Below are 24,815 nucleotides of genomic sequence, written 5' to 3' on the forward strand. Positions count from 1 at the left end.
GATATACTAAGAAAGACCGCCAGTTGGCGGGTGATGACATAATGACCCCAACGACAACACCGCCATCCCTCTCTCACAACGCATCCTCTTCTCCTCCCCTACAATATCAACAATACATGACGCTCCTCCTCCTCCCCACCCCCTAATCCCAGGGCTCCTGACCCATCCGCACACGCCATGAATAATCCTCACATATCGCTGCCCCGCCAGCATGCGAGCTCCGCGACCTTTGGCGGAACGACCCCAGCTCGCCGGGGATCCAGTATCCGGATGCCGCGTTTCTTCAAAAGGTTGGTATGATCAGACAGCTCGGAGGGTGTTGCTCTTACGCCGAGCTGCTCCATTGGATCGGATCTGAAGGCGTGTCGATCTTGTCTATGCTGTCAGTGGCTGATCTCTGTTATGTAGGATGTTCAAGTTCCCGCAGATGGACTTTGAGATGGCCATCTGGGAGATGACATCACTGTTAATCGCGCCCAAGAAGGTCTTCAAATCGATATATTACCATGTGAGTAGTCCAGCCATCGAATACCTAAAGTGTTTTGCTAACATGGTCAAATAGAAACGTATGTCGTGACCGCGTCCACCAGGAGATCTCCAGACTAACGCCGGACAGAAACCAAGAATACCTGGCATCGCCCCGACCCATCATTCGCATACCTCCTCTCCTTCTTTCTCCTCCTCACAGCCCTCGCATGGGGTCTAGCCTATGTCCCATCCTTCGGGTCGATCGTCCGCCTGTCCCTCATCTTCATCTTCGTACATTTCATCGGATCCTCACTCCTCGTCTCGACGATAGGCTACTTTGTCATCGGCCGACTCTTCGGCCCGAACGGCGCAGCGGCCAACCTCACCGGCCTGAGGGGGATTCGTGGACGGAGACGAGGTGCCGCACAGGGTCTGTTCATGCAGCCGGGCGAGAAAGAACAGCTCGAATTTGGCTACTGCTTTGATGTGAGCGAAGCCACCCAGCCGTCCTGTAACTCCCATACTGATTCCCGCGCAGGTATCTAACCGTGCCTTTTTCCCGCTCTACCTCCATCTTCACGTCGTGCAGTTTCTCCTCCTGCCGCTCCTCACGCGCTCGAGCAACTTTCTCGCCACGTTCCTCGGAAACACGCTCTATCTTTCCGCGGTGGCATACTACACGTACATCACCTTCCTCGGCTACAACGCTCTTCCGTTCCTGCACAACACCGAGCTGCTCTTGATCCCCATCCTTGTCTTCGCTGTTTTGTGGCTCATCAGCTTGATCGCCGGGTGGGGGATCGTGGCCCAGGGCCACGGTGTGGAGGGCTTGTTCTGGGGCGTTTGATACGTCTGAACTCGTTGGGGCTTGACCCTTGTTTCCGCTTCAATCGATCACTGTCTGGCGCTGGTGTGAACGGGAATCTGTTGGGTTGCTTCATCCTATGAACTGATTGATTATGTCCAAGACCTGGCGCACGGTTGCATATGTCATGCATTTACTTATATTAATGTACAGTATAGCTGAATTATACCAATCCTTACACATACAGCGAAGACAACAGCTAGTTCCCCAACAAACCCCCACCTTGTATATTCATATTCATGTTCATGTATGTAGACGTTAAGATACCCAAAGCAAAAGCAACAAAAGCCACCCCTCATTTCTTCTTCGGCGCCCCCTTCTTCTTCCCGCCCTTATTCGCCAGCTTCGCCTGCAACTCCGCCGCCCGCTGCTTCGCCAACTCCGCCTTCTCCTCCTTCTCCGCCTCCTTGCGCGCCCGCTCCGCCTCGCGCTGCTCCCGGATCACCGCCAACCGTGCCAGATCCGCCCGCGCCTCCTCCGTCTTCCCCTCCGCATGCAGCTTCATGTACCGCTCGCGCGCCTGCTGCGCCTCGATCGCCTCGCGCTCCCGCCGCGACAGCTCGTGCCCGTTCGCCGCCGCCGCCGCCGCCGCCGGGAGCGGCGCCTCGGCCGCGTCAGCGCTCAGCTGCGACCGCGACTTGGCCGTGTGGTTCGGGTTGGCGGGGAGCTCGTCGTCGTCATCGTCGCCAGCGCCGGCAGGGGAGTCGTCCGAGTCCGAGGGCGGGAGGTCGCCCGGCTGCACTTGGTTGCGTTTGGCGATGGCGGCGAGTTTCTTGGCCTTTGCGGCGGCGCGGCGTTCTTCGCGGGTCATTTCTGCGGCTTCTGGGGCGGCGGCAGCAGCGCTGCTCGGCCCGGGCTTGGAGAGCTCGTCTTCGGAATCTTCCTCTTCGGAGGAGGATTGCGCGGAGGGCTCGTCGTCGCCGGAGGAGGTGGGCATGTCATCGTCGGGTTCCTGGTGGGGTTAGATGGGGTTGGGCATTGGCGAGGACCTGCTGGGGAGGACGTACGCGCCAGAGGGAGACGGCGTTGCCGTCTTTGTCGACGGGTTGGACATCGCGACTGAAGTGTTTTCCGCCTGGAGGAGTTAGTGGTTGTTTTGTCGGTGTGGGGAGCCTTGGGGGTGCTTTGGCGGCGGTTGGAGGGGTAAGGGAATGCGTGTACCTCCTCGGCTGGGCTTGGAGAACTTTCCGCGGCCACGGGGCGCCATGGTGAAGCTGTATCGAGGGAACTGGATTGGGGGTTGGAGAGGACTGAGGGTGTTGACAGTGGACGGTGGAGGGGTGGAGGGGTAGAGCGGGGTGATGCGTCGGCGGGACTAGAGCTGCGGAGGAGGGAGAGGGCTGTTTCGCTGGAGAAGACACGAGATATGAATGCAGCCGGCAGTCGTGGGTGTTTAGAGACGAAGAGAAGAAGAAGATGGAGAAGTGCGAGTCATAGGTTCAGGTTGAGGCGGACAAGGTCTCCGTGGCCTGAGGCTGCAAACACACCGCCTTGTTCATCGTGACGATTATGCATTCATTACTATCGTTATCTACCTACCTACCGTATACTAGGTCTATATCACTTTGTATGTGTGCCATAGCCAGCGCTGACGGACTGAGACATAATATCGACGGGTCCAGACAGCTCGTACCTGGCTATGAGGTTGTACCTGTCTCAAGTACGAAGAGATATACCCCAAGTCATGTCTCACGTCTCACGCCCGCTGCCAAACAAACCCCAACTTGGCCAAACGAGCCCCTATCAATGTGATAGTCCCCGCAAGCACCGCACTCCCCATGAACATCTGCGCATACAGATATTCGCCATTATCGCGCTGAATTAGTGCCCCGGCAATGGGCGACCCGATGAGCGCGGCGACAGCCACGACGCTCAGCACCATGCCCATGCGCACGCCAGTTTTCTTCAGGTCCGTCGTGAGCGTGCTCAGCGTAGCCGGGAACAGGGACTGAATCCCCGCCGCAAATAGGCCGTACAACGCACTGAAGATATACAGCCCCTGCAGATCGTGTACCGCCGTCCAGCAGTACGCCACGACGCCGGTGCACAGACTAAACGGGATGAGCATGTTCAGCGGGCCCGTGTACAAATCCGCCATGAGATTGGGGATCAGGCGGCCGACGAGCCCGACGCCGTTCATGACCAGCAGCACATCGATCGAGGTGGACTGCGAGACGCCGATGACGTCGCGGCCGAAGCTGCCGATGTAGAAGAAGCTGACATAGATGCCCCAGAAATTAAGGAACATGCCCGTCGCAAAGCACACGTACGGCAGCTCCTTGAACGCGGACAGCTCGAGCAGCGGGCCGCTCCGCCGCGGCGGCAGCCGCTGCTTCAGGAACAGCAGACACGGTATGAGCGTGCCGAGCGAGATGAAGCCCAGCGTGCGCATCGTCCAGCCGTAGCCCACGCGCGGCAGCAGGCGCATGACCACGGCCGGGAAGACGAGCCCACCGGTTGCAGACCCCGACGCCACGATGCCCATGGCGATGGCGCGCTTCTTGGTGAAGTACGTCGGGATCAGCGCGATGGTCGGACAGAACATCAGCCCGCAGCCCAGGCCCTGGCCGATGCCCTGCGCGAGGAACAGCTGCCAGTACTGCGTGCTCAGCGACGTCATGAAGATGCAGAACAGCTCCAGCACCGCGCCGGCCGTCAGCACCGCCTTGAAGTAGCCGGCGTCGGTGGCGCGGCCGGAGAACGTCCCGATGAAGAAGAGCAGGAAGATCTGGATACTCCCCACCCAGGAGATGTCGGACGGCGGCCGCCCCAGACTCTCCGTGTAGTAGCTCTGGAACACGCCAAAGCTGTTGATGTAGCCCCATGTGTTGAAGATGACAAAATGGCCGAGGGCGACCTGCGACCATGCCTTGAACCCGCCATCGGGAGGAGGCCCGATATCCTTGCCGGACTCGCGCGTCCGCACGAGCGACAGCGTCCGCGATGCCAGCGCGCCGACATTGCTGCCGTGGGTCGGTGTCTTGGTGAGTTCTTTCTCGCGGCAGTGATCGATGCCGTCTTCTTCGTCGCCGGCCACCTCGGCGATGGGCACAAAGTTGTCGCTCCCGGTATCATGCAGCTCGACGTCGTGGTCCTTTTCGCTGTCTTGTAGTTCGGTCTGGTGCGGATGGCTGTTCAACGGCTGACCGGCCGCCATCTTGTCGTGCTGTCTCGCAGCCTCTTGAGCGTTCTTTGTCAGAGGCTTATAATCGCATTAGAGCAGCGATTTGGACAACGCCACAAAGTCGACCACTGCAATTGAAAGGCAATAACAACTGAAAAGCCTCACCCAGAAACGACAATTTTTATTCTTGGTGCCGTCGCTAACCCTCGGATCGAGACACGGTTAACAAACCGATCAGGCTGATCCTTCGGCTTTTGATCAGAGAAAAAAAAACCAACAGTGACTCAATGAAACACAGACCAAATGCGTAAATCTTTATCCATGGACTATAATTCCCCAAAATCTTTGACGGCTTGGCTCGCGGGGCCTCGATTATAAATACGATCCTCGACAGATCCAACAGTTTCGAGTCATCGAGGGACGGCCATTCGCACAGAACGCCGAAATGCAGACTCTTCCAAGGCCGTCGGCTGCTCCATCCGAGCGACCATGGACTACGAAGTACTAACATGACGATCCGCAGGGCGCTGGGACTCATTGGGCCGTAGGAGCAGACGGACCCATCTGGTCATTTCTTGACTCTGGATGGATTCATTCTCGCCCGCCGTGGTTGACGGTGGGCCCGGGGAGGACACCGACCAACTCCGCAATTCATACCCCATATCAGTACGGAGTAGTGATGGAGTTGATGCAGTACTCCGTACAGAGACTGCCCCGGCTGAGTACTATGATGATAGAATCGGAGATTTATGCGATACTGCAGGACCACGTGGCGAAGCGTCATCCATCACTCGTACATGCGCGGCATTTCTATTCTCTAAACCATCTGCTCTCGCAGGCCGTCTATGGAGAAGAAAACAACTCGGCTCTGCGTCTTGCGCTCAAGCAACAACAAGAAAGAAACGATCAAACAAACAACAATATAACAGAAAATTAGGGCATTAAATTGCGCACACCCTCGCTAATTCAACCGACAGTCCTCCAAGCCAGTTCACACATCATGACGCCTTCTAACAATTCGTTCTCCTTCTACGCCCCCAAGATGATCTGAAATATATATGACGAAAAGAACCTATCCTCAGCCCAAAAGCGGCGGTGGACTGGGGCCTCATTGCGTCCTGTATTCCTGCGAGGAGCTGCTGTTGAGCATGGAGATCGTCTCGATGACGTCGGCCGGCTCGAGCAGATGCCAACTAGCAGCCGTCTGTTTCGAACTGGCTCCAACCGTCACCGAATAAACATGGTCTTGCGGGAGGTCGAACTTGCGCAGAGCTCGGAACATGTCTGGTTTCGTTAGCGAAGAAGCATATTGGAGACCAAAGAGAGATTTACCTTCATCTGTGAAGTCGTCGCCCGAGCAAAAGATGAATTCTGGAGCCTTTCCAGGACCATGCCCGTATTCATTGACCAGTCGCGTGGCAATGAAGCCCTTGTTGACAAAGGTCGGCCGAACTTCCAAGTTAGCCTTGCCTGCCATGACTTCGACCTCCCATTTTCTGCCCACGGTCTCCTCCAGCTGCCGGCGGCATTCTCGAGCCTGGAAGGCGCCGTATTCCGGATCCGCCCGTCGATAGTGCCAGGTCAAGGCGACGCGTTTTCTTTCGATGAAGGACCCCTGCGTGCGCTCTGTATAATGCTGAAACGTTTCCATCACCTCTTTCTGCCATCCCATATCCGATCGCTCCGCCAGGTTCTCCCAGTCGTCCGAATGGGGCTTCCGAATGAAACATCCATGCTCCGCACTCAGCCCCAGTTCAGGAATATGGCCCATCCATTCGTCGAGGAACGCTTGGTCCCGCCCGCTGATGATCCAGACGTCGTTTCGCGGATCGGCCGCCAGGCTCTTGATCGTGCGCAGGACGCGGTCCGAGGGAATTGCCGCCTGCGGGTCTTTGACAATGGGAGTCAGAGTTCCGTCATAGTCGAACATGAACAATCTCCGCCGGGCCTTGCGGTACTGCTTGACGAGCTTCGCCCGGTCGAGCGCTGGAGTGGCGACGGACTGGTCAAATGAGGAGAGGTTGGTCAAAAGGCGAGTGAGGAATTGTTTGGACCAAGTCGCGACGGTGTTGGTGATGACATGCTTGTAGAGCTTCTGATGCTGCATCCGTCTTAGATCTTCAGGCATTGTCAACGCTTGGTTGATGGCATCCGCCACGCCAGCGGTGTCCCAGGGGTTGATGTGAATGGCACTGGACAGGGTGCCTGCCGTGCCCGAGAACTCGGACAGAATCAGGGGGCCATAGTTGTTCTGTTGGCAGATGATATATTCTAACCCTGTCGTGTTCATACCATCCCGAACGGTCGTGATCAGGCCGACATCCGCCGTCCGCAACAGGGCGAAATACTCATCCTGAGAGAGGTACTGCGGGTAGTACTTGACCGGAGAGAAGCTGAGCGAGCCGAAACGCCCGTGGATGGTGGACACGAGGTTGGAAATCTGAGCAGCGATCTTGTTCTCCTCCTTCTCCTCGTCCACACTCGTGGGGCTCGTCACTTGGATCAGGACCACCTTATCCCGCCATTCCGGGTACCGTTCGAGGAAGACCTCAAACGCTTGCAGCTTCTGGGCAACACCACGGACACTATCCAGTCTATCCCGTCCGACAATGATTTTCTTCCCTTCATAGAGCTTGCGGATGCCCTCCACCGCTTTCTCGATTTCTGGAGACCCAAATGCCTTGCGCTGAAGAGCCTTGACATCAATTCCAATTGGGAAGACGTCGACAGCCACGTGGGCGCCATATGCATCCACGCCGGCGGAATTGGAATCAAAGCCTAGCACTCGAGTACAGCACGAGGAAAAGTGACGCGAGTAGGAGAAGGTCTGGAAGCCGATCATGTTGGCACCCAGGACCCCGGTCAGCACCTCCTTTCGCTTCGCCAAACAACGCATGAACTCGCTGCTAGGGAAGGGAGCATGCAAGAAGAAGCCAATATAGATGTTTGGAATCCGCTGTCGTAGCATACTGGGCAAGAGGAACAGGTGGTAATCATGAATCCAAACAATGTCGCCCTCTTGGTACTCTTTCACAATGCGATCCGCAAAGAGTCGATTCATTCGCACGTAATCTGTCCACCACTTGATTTCGGAGCGGCCATCGGTGGGGCCATGCTGCTTGTAGTGGAGCAGCGGGTAGAGCTCCCGTTCAGCATAGCGCCGCCACCGTCCTTGATCTTCCAAGAAGATGGAGTCATCTGGCACTTCGGACTCGGCTGATAGCCACACGGGGGCGATCTTGCCATAGCGGCCAGAGCTGAGCTGCTGGTCCAGTCGCTCCCGATCCTTGGGACCGATGCTGAACCCGTCCAGGAGTGGGTGACTCGGCGGCCGCTGGTGGGCATCGACGGGCACGGGGGCGGCGGCCTTGTTGAGCGCTAAGCCCGTGCCATTGACGGCGGTGGGAAGCTTGGCACTCGTGTTGACCGGGATGTGTTGCAACGGGACCACATCTTCTTCGACCGGCTCAACTTCACCCGTCCAGCCGACGAGGGTATGGGACCACCGAGTCTCTTCTGATCCGAGGTACGCAAAAGAGTCAAAGAGTGCGGAAGTGCCAGGGCGGGGTTTCAGCTCCTGTGTGCCGTTAGTGGAGGTTCAATGGTCCACGGGGCTTCAAAAATGTTGTACATACCCAGTCCCCGCCTGAACGATAGTAGACCTTGTAGGGAATGCAAAAGGCTGCACTGATGATTCGACCGGTGAGATTGAGCCCCGGATGTTGCTCCTTTGGGTCCATCTCCAACACGGTGGGGGTCCCTTGTAAACTCAAGCGGCGCAACAGCTCCATGCCCGACTTCGCGTTCTGTGCGGCCTGGGCTGGGGTGGCCGGTGTGATGGGCTCCGTAGGCGCCGGTGACTTTGACTCTGCGGAGGAGAGTGGAGGGGGCTGGTCGTGCTCCGGGATGGGAGGGAAAGGGAAGCCGGAAGCATTGGAGGATGGAGCAGCGCGATTCGTGTCCGACTCGATCTTGACGGTACCTGGCTGCATGCCGGCCACGATGGTGGGAGGCGAATTGTGTGGAGGAGAAGACATGTCGACGGAAACGGAGAGGACGGAAGATGACGACGCAACGGGAGTCAGATCAAAGGGCAGTCGAACAGCCAAGTCAATCTCAGGGGAACAATATGACGCAGATCAGTCCAAACGAGACATGGTTTGTATGAATCTCCGACTGTTTTCTCTAATTGAAAGCTCTTTCTTCTGGTGTGGTCTTCTTGCACATGCTCAATGAATCATCATCGCTCTGGTATGTAGATCGATAGGAGAGGCCGAGCGAGATGGGGGAGGGATTGAAGAGTGATGAGAGGCAATGAGGGTATGTTAGAGTGACGTGAGGTTGAGGGTAAGATGATGAAGAGCCAAAAAGCGACGAGACGAGGAGGAAGAAGAAGAAGGAAAAGAAGAGGAAGAAAGTTGGTCGAGGGGAGAGGGAGAGAGCCTGGAAGCGACGAGAAGGAGGGGCAGGCGGTGAGGGAGTCTCTTTTGGGCTTATCTCGATCAACTTTCCCCCCTCGGGTGTAGGTCCCCTATTAGGTAGATGCAGATGCCTCTGGTCGACAGTTGATACTAAATATAACAGCGAAAATGATGCCACTATACAATACGCTTATACAGGAGGGAGCCCCCTAATATATCTTGTCCAAGAGTGACCACGGGGGAAACACGGACTGGACGGACGATGACCGGCCGGAAGATGGAGGAAGGGAAAAGAACGGCCAGGACGTCCAAGCTGGCACGAAGCTGACCCTTTTCGGTCGTTCTCTGGTCTTCTGTTTCTGTTCGATGTGATTCTGCTGAGGGATTATTGTCTCTCAATCTATCTATTAATTATAGTAGAGTACTATCCCTACCAGCAGTCTTTGCCAGTCCAATCGATATCCCCTCAGCAGGTCAATGGCCTCTCTTCTTCCAAGTACACTACACTACACTATTGTAATCATTGCCCCTATCCTCCCTCGCTTGGTTTAGGTTTCCCAGTATTTCGTCAGTATTTTCGTCGGCTCTCTTGTCTGTCCACCATTCTATTCCCCACTTTCACGATACGTCATGATCGGAGCCGAAGGATCAAGGATATCTCCTCGTAAGAAGTGGCGAGGGGTCAACCCGGTCTGAACTCACCGTGACGAAGATGAACCGGAGGCACAGCGGCAGGACGGATGCGTTGTCCTAGGACTTTCTGGTGTATAATCCTGATGATAATCGTGATTGTAATGGAACAATGAAAGAGACCGAATCGGTCGAGGCTGACACGTGAATGAGATGCTGACTTATCATCAAGTCATGTGACTTGGAATAGATGGAAATCCCGTGACAAGATTATTCGGTCTTCCCATCAACAACCCTTCCCTCCGACGGAGTACATCAGTTCCTCCTCGCGCTGTATGCCCTGCATTGTCGCCCTCCATCCACAATGCCATCCAGGTCCGATTGAACGCGCCGTCATGCGCGTGGTCCTCCGTTCCATCAAATCTCCACTCCCGTTCTTCAACACATCCAGAAGACCTCCCCTTCGATGTCTCCATGGAACCTCTCTCCTCCGCGCCAAAGAACCAGTGATCTATAAGAATAGTCTGGAGAAGACCCTCGAGGCCCATCGTGTCTCGAACAGAGCGAGTCTCATCCGGAGAGTAGTCAGCAAGGATCCGGTTTCCGCAACCACCTCTCCCGACACTTTGTCCAGCTCTGAGAAGCATGTCTCCGAAACGGACCCATCAACAGATGCCCCTCCGAGTCGAGAGGCCCAACCGCTGAGGCGTCCAAAAACGAAACGTCATTCGTCGCAGCGCACAACCCGTCCATCTCCGTCCGCGAGTGCGCCATCCCGGCTCGTGGTATGGAGCACCGACCGCACCCGCGGCCGTTCGGCGCAGTCCCCATGGCTAGACGGCATATCCGCATCGTCAGATAGCCTGTCACAGCTAGACGCGGAGATCCGTGCCCTGGCGAAATACCTAACTCCAACAATTGCCGAACAAAATGCGATCAGCCAAGTCACCGCCGAACTCACCACCCTCCTCCGGCCCGCCGCACCGCACCCTCCGGTCGTCGTCGGTTCGCGACGAACAGGATTCTCCATGAGCCACTCCGATCTGGACCTACTACTCCCGGTATCAGACGCCGCGCGGTCCTCCGACAGCACCCGCAAACCAAGCGCCTCCCGGCCCCAGATGCTGGAGCTCTACCGCGAAACCCTGCACAAGGCCCGAGCCGTCCTCCGCCAATCTCCCTCCTTCCAGGAGCAAGGCCATCCCACAGGCAAACGCCATTCAACCCTTACAATAGTCCACCGTCCAACCGGCGTCCCCGTGCAATTATACTGCGGCGAAGGCCTCCCCGCCTCAATCGAATACATCCAGGACTACCACGCCGAGTACCCCACCATCCACCCGCTCTACATGACCCTCCGCCTGATCCTGGAAACGCACGGCCTCTACGGACCACCCAGCGGAATCACCTCGGACGCGCTCCTCGTCCTCCTAGCCACCTTCCTCAAAATGAACCACGGCCGGTTCCGCGGTCCCACCCCTCTCGCCGCGCAGCTCCTCGCCGTCCTCCGCGTCTACGGCACAGAGGTCGACCTCGCCACTACCGGCGTCGCCGCCGACCCCCCGTGTTTCTTCAACGTCGACTCCGTCAAAGAGGCGGCCCGCACCTACGACCCTGCCGACCTCCCGGCCTACCTGCGCGGCCAGCGCTCTCTCATCAACCTGAAGAGAACCGCCGCGCGGAGACGCAATGCCCCCGCCGCGGCGCGTTTGTGTCTGCAGGATCCGGCGAATTACATGAATGACCTCGGTCGTGGGTGTACCCGCACGCGGGAGATCCAGGGTGTCTTTGCGCGGGCGTTTGAGGAACTTGATGCGGCGCTGCGGGGCTGGGAGGATACCTCGTCTGGGGCTCCGGATAGAAGCGTGTTGGCCCATGCGCTTCGGGCGAATTTTGATAGCTTTTCCCGGATGCGCGCGAGGATCGCCGCGGCGCAGGACGCTGGTCGCTGAGTCTATTGGGCCTAGTGTATTGCAAACCGGACGGATTGATTGAGTCAAGCCAATGAATGTACTATATCATCTGATATGAACGCTCCATATACCCGAATCCCAAATCTATAGACAACAACTGATCCCTATACTTGTGAGAACGGAATACAAAGGGCCACAGACTATGCTATCGGCCAAGAGCAAGACAACGTGATGTACAGTGACGCCAATTGATGAATATTAAAGGACAGCAAGAAGTGTAGAAAAACGGTCTAAGTCCGACATTCATACAGACCGACAGCTCTCAGAGCTGACGTGTAACGGAAAGCGTGTCGATTAATTACTGCAAGAAACGTTAGCATAGCTCACACTGACACAATCATAGACAGTAGCTTACTAAATTTCCAGCGGAGAGATCTGGTCCAGCGTGTAGAGCCAGTTCCCGCCCTGTTCTTCCTTCTCCAGCCTGGTCATTGCGTTAGCATGCATCATCCTTCCGAGAGTATTGGTCACAAACCAGTCATAAGGCCAGAGGATAAGGTGCCCCTGGATTTGGTTCAGAAGGTCTTCGGCCCGGTTTCTATCCATGACCTCGTCGGCGGCGTGGAACTCGCGCCTGGAACCGAGGGTCGTCGCTCTCCGTCGACGTCGGCGAGACTGGGTCGTGGCATTCCGGTTCAAAGCTTCCGAGTAATCGACAAATGCTGGATCGGAACGTTGCTTCTCAAGGTCCTCTCCAGAAGAGCCACCTTCATCAGGCCGTCCATTGTGGGCGTTTGATCCATCCGTCGGTCTCAACGCTGCTTTCTCATCGATAGAGGACACGGTTTCTTGCTTCGCCAGCTCCGATTGCGATCGATTGTTGTGGTGCTGGGTGTTATCGGCACCACGCTCTGGCTTTTCGGTGGGTGAATGCGCGTCGGCAGTGAGACTGGTGGGCGTCAAGTGGGATTTGACATTCACACCCAGCCCCAGCCCAGCGGTGGCCCCAGTTCCCGGAGGCCCGGTCTGTCGTTGGGGCTGTGGATGGAAGGCCTGGGCGCTATGCTGACTCTGCATCTCGGCGAACCGCTCTCCGTAGGCAGTGTACTCCTTGTACTCCTTCCAGGACTTAACCTCGCTGTCAGGCATGCAACGGAACACGCTCCGATAGATCTTCGTGTTCTTGTCGGCAACGGCATACCACGTGTCCAGGTAGAATAGATCGATCACCGGGTCTCTCATACAGTCTTTGTCGATGAAAACGTGCTTCAATTCCGGCGTGACAGGATGGGGGTACTTGGTCGTGTCGAGCTTGTCTTTGGGCGGCTGAACACCGCTACTGCTACTCTCAGTCTCATTGCCCGAAGGCAACGCCGGATGGCGAACACCCGGCAGACCCTCCACGATAGGTACAGATTCAACGCCATCTTGAATAGGCGAAAGCGTAGACGGCTCCTTTGCCTCTTTGTCTTCGACGTGGGACCGGCGGTTACTCCGTTGCGTAATATGCTTTGGCTTCTGGATCGTGCCCTTGCCCTCGCATGCAATCGGAGAGACCAGAACCTCGGCCTTTGAGTCTAACATCTGTGAATCACGAGCTTCACCCAGTCCAGCCTCCATGGCACTGTGTAGGTTGTCTGGGCCAAACCCATCCACATCCTTCTTGTGATCAGGATTGGACGTGACTCTGGAGTCGGCGGTAAGCTTGCGGTTGGACTTCAGATTCGGGTTGTTCCCCTGTTCCCAGTCGACGTCGTGGTTGAAGCTGTGTATGTCTTCAGAGCGCGAGAGGAACTCATCTTGGATACGGTGCCGGCGCTCTATCATATCCCGTTCATCTTGCTTCTCAAGCATCAAGGACTCCGAATCGGCACGCGGCGGCGAGTTGGATCCTTCTTCTTCCATCTGGATGCGTCGTAATTCCTCTTCAGTGGCCATGGAGTGCTCCAACAATTCGTCAACGTCGATTCCGAGATGTTCTCTCATCAGGCGCATACGTAGCGTATGTGGAAACCGACCAACGAGGTACGGACGACCGTTCATGGTGGACCAGATCATGTCTGTATCACGCACCACCGACGCTACTTCCGAGTCCCGAGAGCCCAGCATCGACCGCTCGTTGATGTTTGCGGAACCAATAATCGCAGCTCGATCATCCACGATCATACACTTTGCGTGGATGTACAGCTGTTCCGTGACCAGTTGTCTCTGGGGACCAATCTTGCCCCACGCCCGAAGACTAAAGAATTGGATGTAATCCTCAGGTTCAATTCCCAAGGCGCGAAGTCGTCCAAATATCGATGTCTCGCCTCGGCAGATACTCCGATACTGGCACATCATGATGAGGCGGACGCTGGTACCGCCTTCACTATCCACCGTATTCTGGAACCCTGGCATGAGGGGAATGACAATAACAGCACGCCAGGCTTCCTTGTTCTTCGCTGCACGAGTGATTCGCTCCACCAAAGCATCGCCGATCCGATTTTCTATCTTCCGGCCGTCAATTTCACAAGTGCTGATGAAGAACTGGTTTTCAATGTACACAAAATGTTCAGACTCTTCAATCAACTTGACGTAGGCATTCATGATGCTATGCTCAGTGATATCCGGGGTACCAGTCGACCAAGAACTGCTGGAGCGCAGGATCTGCACTTCACAGGTGCCGTCCAGGCCGAGTGCTTCTAAGTCTGCAGCATCGAAATCAGGGGGAGGCAACAAGAATGGCGTTGGGCGGGTTGGTTTGCGTTGCCGGAGGATGTAGTTCCACCGCTGGACGAAGTGGCGCGTGAGATCTCGCGCAGGCTGACCGACAACATGCATGGAGATATCGTGCCAAGGCATCCGAGGGACGACATTGCGGTCATACATCTCCTCGTACGGCTTGTCGAGTTCATAGAAGTCTTGAATTCGAGGGTTCGAGTAGTCTTTGCCAGGCCACAACTGACAGTGGTCCGCATCCTTCGGGCCGTCTGGCGTCTCGAAGCCTGTGGGCTTGTCGTCAGTGAGAAGGTGCTGTGGCGTGTCCCATCTGCCAAAACACAGGTCAATTCCTCCCACAAAAGCCAAGGTGTGGTCGATGATGCACAGCTTCTCGTGATGAGCCCAGAAAAAGGTATTTTGTCTGAACTGGTTTGGAGATCGTTGCACGAAGATGTTCGGGTGTAGGTCGAGAAGGGAGAATTTGGAGTATTCAGAATCGATGGGGATCGCTGAGTTGATATTCCGGTACATGATGACGAAGATCTTGACACCTTCACGTGCCTTTTGCTGCAGGAGACGGTCTAGGCGCCATTTCTGACTGATGGCAGCTGGCCTGCGCATGTACAGCTCAGGGCTGAGCCACCAGTCGTGGATATAGATGACATCTTTGGCCTGGTTGATCGCGCGCGACACAACCCACATGTGATCTCGTGCATCGACCAACCATTGCGCAAAGCAGTTCTGGCGCACCGGCGCAAAGCTGTCAAACCGATTGGGTCTGGCCCAAGGCGTGTTGTTGACCATGAACCGAATAGAATCTTCGAATTGGTGAAGCTGGCGTTCATTCCGGGCTAACAACCTGAGTTTCCGTTCGGAGTTCTCGAGTTTCAGCGTATGGTGTTGCGGGTGTCTTGCTGACTCCTTTGCAGACTTTGCTATCTCTTTAGCTTTCTGATTCCGGAGGCTCATCTTCTGGGTCTGGAGTTTGAAGAATGGGTCGACCAGGAAGACATCGTAGATGTTCATCTCCTCGGGGGAGTCGACGCAAACCACGTAGCTATGCCGAACAAGGAACCACTTGGGCGAGTGCCGCTTCTTCACCATAGCGGGAGTCAACGCTCTCCGGAAGTCGAGCCCCTTGGAGGACTGGATCATCAAGTATCCTTCTTTTCCATGATAGCTGCCTTCTGCGGCAAGTCGTACGCCCAGGGCGGAAAGCTCGAGAAACTTACACAGGCGATTGCTATCCGGTTTGAAGATCAGGAATCTGATCAGCTTCTGTAGGTAAGACTCGAGTTTCTTTCGCTGCCTCTCCGGATAACTCTCTCTCTTAACCGCGGCTCCTCCTTCCGCCGTGCCTGAAGGTTCGCCATCCGGGTTCGTAACTGTAGACTGCCGACGAGACATCGCGAAAGATGACCGGCGTCGCGTATGCGGGGGTCTCCTCCCAGCCCTCTCGCCACCACTGGTAGCCTCAGCGGCAGTCTCGTAGCCCCCGTCATCTTCCTCGTCCTCCATATCGCTATCCAGGCCGCGAACACCGCGCAGATATGGGAAGGCGCTCCGAGGAAAGCGTGGGAGGTTTTGTGCACCTTCAGTAGTTCGCAACTGGATGTACTTTTGCGTTCCAAAATGCAGTTTGTACTTCAGATGGAGATTTGCGAAATCTTTCAAAGTCCGGTGGATGATCCACTTCATCCGGGTCATTCCACTGCCGTACTCGAGTTCTATCCGAAAGACGAGGTGGCGATCTCCCGAATGAGAGTCAATCTTACTGTCCGTGACTCGAACCTTTACCTGTTTCCAGAAGAATTGGAAATTCGTTTGCTGCCATGCTCATCCCGTTTGGAACATGCTAGCCAAGATCAAGGGCGGCCGGCACCCCTGAAAGTGAGCTCAAGCTAGCAAATTCTGCCGAATTTGGCATGGGTCCACTGTGGTTGTCCGGTCTTGCCGGCGCCTGCCCGGATCAGGCTTCCAATTCCCGCTTTTGATTCTGCTTTCCAACGCCTGGGGCACCTGAAGGCTGGGGACGCCGCGGATCGGTTCCCGGTGGTCGCCTCTCACGGGCGCTTCGCCAGGCCCTCCCTTTCATTTATCTGAGGGGCCGGCGAGACCGGTCAATCGCCGGAGGTTACTTGGCCGTCGGTCTTCCTGGGTAGGCTGGTCACCTTGCCGCCCAGTGTATGTCAGACCTCGACTGTTCGCGAGCCAGGCACTCCTCCGTCTCCAAGCACTATCTCTGTTGAGACGATCACGGCCTTCATCCTCCGACACCCCCTCGCGATGCTGCGGGTACTCTGCCGTGCTTCTTCGCGACAGAAAATTGGAACGGTAATTCTCGAACGGAGCGAACGATCCTGTGAAATGGAACGATGGTCGACCTGAGACTCTCGGGGTGTTTGGTTCGGTCGGGGGCGCCGAATCCACCTCCTGCTTTCGACGTTGTTTTCTCTTCTTCCGCTGGCGCACGTTCTGTTCCCCAGCACTTTCCTCGGCGTCTGCATCGATATCACTCCCCTCCTCTTCCAACGTGTTTGGGAAGCGAAATTCGCCACGTTCCGAGCCAGGGGTGGACAGGTCATGGGCATACGGTCTGGGGTCGACTGTGGCCGTGCTGGCGGAGCGCGAATGCGAGGTAAAGGATGGCGAGGCGGCGAAGGCTTTCAACTTGGTGAAGATGGATTGTTTGCCTTTCGCATTCGGATCCCCATCGTCGCCCAATAGGGAGGAAGGCCTGGATCGGGCCACGTCGGCAGCGGCCTCGTTTTCGGACGCATCGCGAGTAAACTGAACACCTGCCTGCTGTGGAGACGCATGCTGTGAAGACTGCGATCGTTGACTTGGTGCCTTTTTCTGGTTTTCCATAGACTCGTTTGGCCGTCGTGGACTGAGGGATCCTGGTTTATCTTGCGGGGCGCCATCCCAGGTATTTCCCGACCCGCTAGTTAGAACTGCGCGCGACGACCTCTGGTTCTCATCCGTAGTATTCTCCTCCCTTGTTTTCAATTGCGTGTGATTGGGTTGGCTTCGGTCATCCGTCGTCGCGTCTGGTGGGTACTCCTGGTCTTCGGGGATGGGGTGGTTCGGACCGGTTGGAGAGGGAAACGGAGAGGCGAGTTTGGGGGCGCTGGACGTCCGGAGGGGTTCAGGACGTTTCGAATTACTTTGAGTGAAACCATCAGAGCCAGGGCCCATCGGGGTAGGCGGACTGGCCGTGGAATCGGACATGGTTAGGGGTCACTGGAGCGACGGGAGATGGTCAACAACTTCCAAGGAATGGACCGCGGAAGACAGACGGAGACTGGGGGATGGAGCGTACGTGGTGCATGGACAGATCACGGCGATACTGTCATTGAGAAGTTTCAGCAAGCACGCATCCTAGTACCTGTAAAAATTTAAAAAAGAAGAGAAAAGTCAGGAGAACGGACAGGCTGAGGCAGTTTGGGGAGGTGAAAGGAGCGTTGGGCTATTGCTCACTAAAACTGTCCCTAGCGGCGGAGTGGAGTCGCGCCCCATTCGAGACGGAAGGCCCGCTTTTAGGCAGTCGACAGGAGGATAAAGGAGTACGGAGTAAAAGGAGAAGGTGAATATATGAAGTACGGGGTACGGGGCAGAGGGAGTGGTTAATTGCTAGTAGTTGAGAGGGTGAGAGCAAGTAACAGTGGCACAGGCATCGTCATAATGCATAAATAGTACTCTGCTGTGTACATAAGCAGTAAACATCCATTTCCGAGCTTCAACAAGAGATCTAGATATTTACTAACTGACTACGATGCATCTAATGATAATGTATATCTCAGACGAATGAGTTCATACCTTCTTGAAATCGGAAACATGCTGATATTCAGAATGATCTAGTGCACCATAGACAGAAATCTCGCTTGTCGCAGAATAGCAAAGAGCTATGCAGCCGTCACCGAGTAAGAGCGCTTTGAGACGAGAGGAATGATCTCAAAGTCATTTCAAGCTGCCAACTATATGAGATTATGAATATTTCCATGTGGATCGTCAACATGATCCAGGCATTGCTCAGGGTATCGATCATGCAGCGGCAAGACATGGTGACACGAGAACATATACTTAACGAGGTGGACCCTGATATCAGCATGCATTATCATGCGTTTGTCATAAAAGGATATGGAGCAAGGTATGGTGGCCTGCAAGAAGCCGACTCTAGCGGGCAGTCTTATCCTCGGCTTCGGAGAAGCACCACCACGATAAGCTCGGTTCCTGACACCTCCTCCGATATATATTTCCAGCGTTCCCCACCTACACCATCCCATACACTACATCTACAACCCATTGACTCCAGCCTGCCATACCAAAGAGAACGAGAACCAATACAATGACAGATCCCCTAAAAACCTACGACTCCGGGGTCTCCTCCCCACCCCCGCCGGTCTCGAGCAAGACATACCCGATTGCGGGGATCCTTACCACAGTCTTCGGCCTCGACGAGCTCCCCGCGGACGCCTCCGACGTCGCCTGTCTCTGGCTGCTACACCCGCGCCTCGCGACACAGGAGCGCATGACCCCAATTGCCTCCGCCGTCATATCCGACTGGAACAAGCGGCTCCGCGAAGGCCGCGCCGGCGGGCCCGTCAAGGGCCTGATCGCAGTGGCATTCGACCAGCGAAACCACGGCTCGCGACTCGTTGATCCCCTCGGCAATGAGGCCTGGCGACAGGGGAATCCGCGGCATGCGCAGGACATGTTTGCCGTCTTTCGTGAGTGTGCCTGCACCTACATACTCTACCAGGCGCCAGCTAACAGCGATTTGCAGAGGGCACCGCGCGTGACGTCTCCCTGCTGATGGACTACCTGCCCTCGTACATATTCCCCAACTCGGAGCGCCGCATTCCCGAACACCTCGTGCTGGGGGTCTCGCTGGGCGGACACGCAGCGTGGAGCTGCCTCCTGCACGAGCCGCGCGTGAGCGCCGGCGTCGTCATTATCGGCTGCCCCGACTACGTGAATCTCATGGTCGACCGGGCGCGCCTGTCCAAGATCCCGTCCTGGACGAGCAGCGACCCGCCTGGCGCGCAGATTCTCGGCTCCGAGGCCTTCCCGACCAGCCTGTTGGAGACCATCCGCCGCTACGACCCGGCCAGCTACTTCCTCAGCCATATGGAGATGGGCGCGGATGCTGGGCCGATCCGGTCGAAGGCTATTCCGGAGCCGAGCGAGAAGGAGAAGCAGGCCCTGCGGCCTGTGTTGACGCGGTGTTTGGCGGGAAAGAGGATTATGAATCTTTCGGGGGGTGTGGATAAGCTGGTGCCGTATCACAAGGGCGAGATCTTTTTGACCTGGCTGAAGCAGGCTATTGCGCCAGATGGGTGGTTTGCGGATGGGGCGGTGACGTTTGAGGATATCATTGACCAGAGTGCGGGCCATGAAGTGACTCCGAAGATGGTTGATGAGGCTGTGCGGTTCATTGGGGATGCTCTGGCTGCCAGCAATGAGTCGAAAAAGTCGGGTTCGGTTCGGGAATCGAAGATCTAGATAGCCTGATAGAATTGTAAGTGCATAGACGTTTATATTCATTACAACTGACGAGGATTATTCAGACGCTGCATTCCTAGTCGTAGAGGACGTAACTAGATGCAGACCCTACATCCTACAAGTCTACAAGCCCTGATGCCAGTTCCAACATCCCAGAGATGAGGCAACCCCAGCCAACAAAAGACTGATATGAAAATTTGATGGCATTTTCAATTGTGAGATCGTAAGGGCATCCAAGGCCATGCCATGCTCATCGCACGCACGCCTCCTAGTTGTAGTTACACGGATTGATCCGCGACTCCCATTTTTGAATTCTCATTCCATTCAAGAGAAATCGTTGGAAAATGTGACCCTTTTATTACACTGACCTTGGCCAGCGCAGCACCTGCCCTATTTTCGTTGACGTTCTCCAAATAACACCGGATATTCCACATTTAAGCAACCAACTCAACGACACCACCAGCCTCCTTGATCTTCCGCTCAGCATCACGGCTGAAGTATCTGGCGCGGACGACGATGGGGATCTCGGGGACACGGCCCTTGCCCAGGACCTTGGAGTATCCGAGGGGGAGGAGGTCGATAACGGGAGCGGTGTCGGTCTTCTGGCCGCTCAGGTAGGCGTCACGCTTCTCGGCAGGGACGAGAGACCACAGCTATCATCAATCAGCCCAGTTCTTCGTCTGGTGTTCATCCGGCGGTTCGGCTCTTTTCACTCCTATGCACCGGCACGATATTGCCACACGACTGCGTCGTCCCAATCCACGATCCATTCTTCTGCCGACCGTCCGAATCACGAGTAACGTACCTTGTCGAGGTTGATGACGGGCTTCCAGAACTGCTGCTGGGTCTTGTGGAAGTACCGCATACCGACCTTACCGAAGTAACCGGGATGGTACTTGTCAAGGTTGGTCCGGTGGTGGTGCTGACCACCGGCCATACCACGACCACCGGGGTGCTTACGGTGCTTGCCAATGCGACCGTAACCGGCCGACACATGACCGCGGCTGGAGAGAAAAGTCAGCGTTCTGTTTCAGAGGCCATTTGGCATGATCGTCGAGAGCCCGGTGGCTATGTCGAGCCTGGATAGGACCGTCACCGGTTTTTCCTGTCGCATTTCGGCCACCGGGAGCGTTCGATCATTCGAGGCGAGGAGGTAAAGGAATTGGCAGAGCGACTCACGCTTTCCGTGTCTTCGAGAAACGAGTAGGCATCTTGTCGACGGTGCTGTGCTCGACAAGACCGGTATGGGTGTTTGGCGATGGGAGGGATGCGGTCGGGTGGACTGCTGGCTCAGATGTTGAAATCAAGGCTCGGGGGCGGGTAGAGTGTGCGCTAACGTTCGCTTGCCCTAACTTAGGGTCCAACCCTGCGCGCTTGCCCTTTTGGTTTGTACCACGTGACACATATATTATCCAATAATATCATCGGCATCTTTCTTTCATCTATGTGCCTACTTAAGGTAGCTCTACGGTCGCTCTCTTTCGCGCAGCAAAGAACTTGGAGAGACTACCGATCGTCGCTCCGGCCGGTCGCGATCCAGAGCGGTCTCCCATACTCTGCTTAATCCATGCCGGCAGCTTTCCTTGAATCCCGGGTCTCTGATACCGGCGATCCATCAAGATGATGGCGGCATAATCGTTTCGATGTCGGATCGCTCGTCCGATACTCTGGTTAACGGCACGCATGCACGAATTCTCGTAGAAATCCCGTCCGGCTTCCTTGGCCTTGGCCTGTCGGTTCGTCTCCGACCCCGAACTCTGCTTATACGTCTTTTGCTCGATGTATTGGATCTTGGCCTGCCACACGGCGCTGCGGATATTCGGAAAAGGAAGTCCAACGATCAACACTCCTCTTCCAAGTCGGTCAGAGAAGTTGATACCCTCTGACAGCTTCCCGCCCACCACAGAGAGGAGCAAGGCTCCTCGACCGGATGTGATGGTGTCGGAGTATTCTTGGAGGAGCTCCTCCGTTGAGGTAGTCATCTCTCGGGATTCGTATAGGATGGGCTTCTTCTGCTCAATGAAAGCATAGACTGACTGACTTTTTTCACTGACCATGGCTTTCTTCCATATGCCAATCACCTTGCTAAGGTAGTCGTAGCTGGGAAAGAAGGCCACAACTCCGTCGGGGATGACCTGGCATAATGTCGCTATTGTTCGCCCGAGGTCGATGATCTGCGTGCGTCTGTGAGAGAGAGAATGCGTCATTTCGGGTCGTATTACCTACCATCTTCTCAGAATCCCGGGATTCATAACTGAAATCTAAGTCAGACCCATGCACCCCTTTCGCGAGAGTATGCATGATCAGATTTTCGGACGGAATGACATGACCATAGCTGAAGGTGTCCAAACGGCTGGATGGGACGTAAGAGAATAAATGATCCATATAGTCGGTCATCTAGACGGCTGATCAGTACAGAAGCGATGTAGTGATGGACGAGGGATCATACGGGAGACATAGTTCCTCCCGCCAATATAACTGCCCGTGCATCTTCGACGATTTCACGGAACTGGTTTGTGGGGTCGAGAAGCATGTACTTCAGCTGGATATCGCCATCGGTTTTCTGATAGAACAGCCGTCCTTCGGCAGAGAGGTTCATCAGGGGCAAGAGGAAGCTTTGTATATGGAACAACACCGGTGTTGTCGACTTTGAATTTGCCTGACGGTCTGGCTTCCCAGTCGTTTTCTCCGCGGAGAACTCGACATATCCATCGACCTTTCTAGCCAGCTTACTTTCCTGCAAGTACTGGCATAGTTTGTATGGGTTGATTTGGTCCACTCCCTTCCCGGCCATAAGATCTGATGGCTCAACAGGGCCTTCGGGAGCTTGCTTGGTCTCCATGATGGCGCGAAGGTGGCTAGCGATTGAGCTGACCAGCCGGATGACTTGTGCGACGTAATTCCGGTTCTTTCCTTTCAACCGGTTCTTGAACTTCCGTGCGTAAGTTGTCAGCTGGAATATGGACGTATCCAGCTGGGATAGCGTGACGGTCACGGAGTGAATGTTGGCGATTGCGTCCATCAGGTTATGGGCTTCATCGATGATAACAACATGGCCCTTGATAGATAGATCGAGGGCCTCTCTGGCTGATCGCTGAAGTAACAGAGGGTACGGCAGCGTCACGATCTACGGGATGTCAACAGTACACTCGAGATGGGCATTCGGATAACCTACCTCGGTGTGTTTGATCACAGGTCGGGATGCATAGTAGGGACATAATCCCATATTTTTGCCCAACTTGCCTATATCTTCAATGTCTTTCACAGTCGCTAACGCATGGTCGCGGAATTGCAATAACTGCGCCTCGTCTTCTTTCGACGGCAGGTAAGGGCACTTTTGCTCCGCCGACACGCCGGGCTGTTGGAGATCCAAGCAACGCTCGTTAATTGCTGTTGGGTTCTCAAGGGCCGCCACTCGGGGGTTGATACATAGATTTTTCCGAGACCCCAGGGACAGATGCTTCACTCGTTCCTCGAGAGACTCTTCGCCCGAAGGGCCTATTTCAAGGTCTTTTGGTATGCTGGATGGTACAGTCACTCGCCGGAGCTCACTGGCGAACTGTGAAAGTTGGGAATGAGTTCTTGAACAGTAGAAGATTTTAATTTCGTCGTCTCCGTCGTCGTTGTCTTTTGATTGCGAGGCAATCTTCCCTTTGAACCGCTCGAGTAGTTCTAGGGTGCTGGTAGACAGGCCACTAGCATGGTCTATCCGATTAGAGGATTTTCTTTCTTCGTCTTCACTATCATAATCATCTAGAGCGAATTGATCTTCATCTTGGGCGGTCGACGCTTGCACATCGAATTTCTGGGAATATTAGTGAACCGCCAACCACGCATGATAGACATGTCATACTTGTCTTTTTCGCGGGGCGTCTGGGTTTTCGAAGGCCTTCCTCTGTCGTTCTTCTTCTTGTCTGGATTTGGCCAGTCGAGCCTCGAGTTCCTTTCTTTTTTCGGTGATGGCACGGCTTGACTCACGCTTGGCGAATTCGAGCATCCATTCGGGTTCGCCGTCGTCGCCTAAACGATGTTTAGAAAGACATTGGGATCACACGTGGGTCATACTAACAGGTGGTGTTGTCGATAGTTTCCTGAAAGGCCCTGCGCTTGTGGTCGCGCAGCCAGGTAAGAGAGCCGCAGATCAGGCTCAGGGACTTGCCCTATAGGGAGTTTAGCGGTCGTGTCTCCGGGACTATGCCGTCTAGTGGTGAGATGGCATGGAGTCACTTACGGTGCCTAGGATGCATTACGTCAGACCAGAATGGCTCAGGGGAAGGAGGGCAAGACCGACTAGTGAGTACTGACCTGTTGGAGACTCGAATACGGCGACTTTCCCCTGTTCGAGACAAGCGTAGAGGGCCCGCATAAACTGGAGCTGGATATCATATGGCGAATAAGGGTGGTGAAAGGTATCCTCCGACGGCTCCATGGTCACTTAGGTCAATAGTGGGCTCTTGGAGCTCCAAGAAGATGCAGGAATGCGACGGGAGAGATGGGGCGGGAATTGATCCCTGTGCGGAGGAATAATAATGGAATATAATGGCTTTGAAGCTGTTTTGTCAGTGCCAAGAAAATACCCTGAGGTTGATGTTTGGTTCGCGATGATTGGAGCTGCCAGTGTAGGCCCACTGTTTTCCATCTCTGGTAGCAATTGTCTACCTAGGTATTATGCAGTTGGGGATAAGACTTCGTAGACAGCCCTATGCCTAGTCCTAATAGTTGACTATCAATAGACCAAAGTACTGGTAGGACCAAGTTCAAGTTCGAGGAGAATCCCGCAGAAAGGAAGCTGACTGTTCCTTGGGGCTTCTGGAAAGCGTCAGGAATGTCCAAGAGACGATAACCAGGGATAAAAATAAATAATGGGTTCGGGGGACCCACGCTGCAGTTCCATACGAGTTATCCGTACGGAGGTGTACCGATACGAGTGTTGGTCCTCAAGGGATCTTCCAATTACTTTTCTGTTAATATGAATTGGTATGAATATCATTCAACATGGTGTCTAGTAATACGAAAGTCAGCTCAAGCTACTCTCTCAACGCTACTAATATTATCCATGAGAGACACTTTCGACTGCGCCTCTGTCAGAAGGAAAACATGGGTGAATGATTAGGCCACCCTGTTTTCAACATGTGCCGGACCCCGCCTTGACCAGAATGCCCCGCCATTCGTGATATGGTCAACAGTAC

The 24,815-nt window shown here is 55.1% G+C and overlaps 8 protein-coding genes across 8 annotated transcripts; 3 read left to right on the top strand and 5 right to left on the bottom strand.

Annotated features, from left to right (window-relative positions):
- Positions 1-177: 177 nt before the first annotated feature.
- On the top strand, positions 178-1,315 carry ATEG_08968 (unc-50 family protein; the record flags this gene model as incomplete). Its single annotated transcript, XM_001217553.1, has 5 exons — positions 178-290; positions 409-508; positions 563-566; positions 617-954; positions 1,007-1,315. 5 exons carry the CDS (start codon positions 178-180, stop codon positions 1,313-1,315), a joined length of 864 nt encoding a protein of 287 aa, XP_001217554.1.
- A 313-nt stretch (positions 1,316-1,628) lies between these two features.
- On the bottom strand, positions 1,629-4,490 carry ATEG_08969 (putative MFS monocarboxylate transporter; the record flags this gene model as incomplete). The annotated part of the gene is made up of 6 exons (XM_001217554.1): positions 1,629-2,285; positions 2,341-2,408; positions 2,495-2,648; positions 2,821-2,868; positions 2,967-2,970; positions 3,052-4,490. 6 exons carry the CDS (start codon positions 4,488-4,490, stop codon positions 1,629-1,631), a joined length of 2,370 nt encoding a protein of 789 aa, XP_001217555.1.
- Positions 4,491-5,565: 1,075 nt separating this feature from the next.
- orlA (putative alpha,alpha-trehalose-phosphate synthase subunit Tps2) lies at positions 5,566-8,494 on the bottom strand (the record flags this gene model as incomplete). The annotated part of the gene is made up of 3 exons (XM_001217555.1): positions 5,566-5,741; positions 5,790-8,034; positions 8,093-8,494. 3 exons carry the CDS (start codon positions 8,492-8,494, stop codon positions 5,566-5,568), a joined length of 2,823 nt encoding a protein of 940 aa, XP_001217556.1.
- Positions 8,495-9,903: 1,409 nt separating this feature from the next.
- ATEG_08971 (uncharacterized protein) lies at positions 9,904-11,460 on the top strand (the record flags this gene model as incomplete). Its single annotated transcript, XM_001217556.1, has 1 exon — positions 9,904-11,460. The coding sequence occupies one exon, from the start codon at positions 9,904-9,906 to the stop codon at positions 11,458-11,460; it is 1,557 nt and encodes a 518-aa protein (XP_001217557.1).
- A 938-nt stretch (positions 11,461-12,398) lies between these two features.
- Positions 12,399-15,639, bottom strand: pld3 (phospholipase D; the record flags this gene model as incomplete). The annotated part of the gene is made up of 2 exons (XM_001217557.1): positions 12,399-12,549; positions 12,623-15,639. The coding sequence occupies 2 exons, from the start codon at positions 15,637-15,639 to the stop codon at positions 12,399-12,401; spliced, it is 3,168 nt and encodes a 1,055-aa protein (XP_001217558.1).
- Positions 15,640-16,212: 573 nt separating this feature from the next.
- Positions 16,213-17,352, bottom strand: ATEG_08973 (uncharacterized protein; the record flags this gene model as incomplete). Its single annotated transcript, XM_001217558.1, has 1 exon — positions 16,213-17,352. One exon carries the CDS (start codon positions 17,350-17,352, stop codon positions 16,213-16,215), a length of 1,140 nt encoding a protein of 379 aa, XP_001217559.1.
- Positions 17,353-18,469: 1,117 nt separating this feature from the next.
- On the top strand, positions 18,470-19,541 carry ATEG_08974 (uncharacterized protein; the record flags this gene model as incomplete). Its single annotated transcript, XM_001217559.1, has 3 exons — positions 18,470-18,851; positions 18,908-19,463; positions 19,523-19,541. The coding sequence occupies 3 exons, from the start codon at positions 18,470-18,472 to the stop codon at positions 19,539-19,541; spliced, it is 957 nt and encodes a 318-aa protein (XP_001217560.1).
- A 519-nt stretch (positions 19,542-20,060) lies between these two features.
- ATEG_08975 (60S ribosomal protein uL15) lies at positions 20,061-20,837 on the bottom strand (the record flags this gene model as incomplete). The annotated part of the gene is made up of 3 exons (XM_001217560.1): positions 20,061-20,279; positions 20,432-20,630; positions 20,806-20,837. 3 exons carry the CDS (start codon positions 20,835-20,837, stop codon positions 20,061-20,063), a joined length of 450 nt encoding a protein of 149 aa, XP_001217561.1.
- Positions 20,838-24,815: the final 3,978 nt, after the last annotated feature.

The sequence above is a fragment of the Aspergillus terreus genome, genomic scaffold (genome assembly GCF_000149615.1).
Source record: "Aspergillus terreus NIH2624 scaffold_13 genomic scaffold, whole genome shotgun sequence".
In the NCBI taxonomy this organism is placed as follows: Eukaryota; Fungi; Ascomycota; class Eurotiomycetes; order Eurotiales; family Aspergillaceae; genus Aspergillus; species Aspergillus terreus.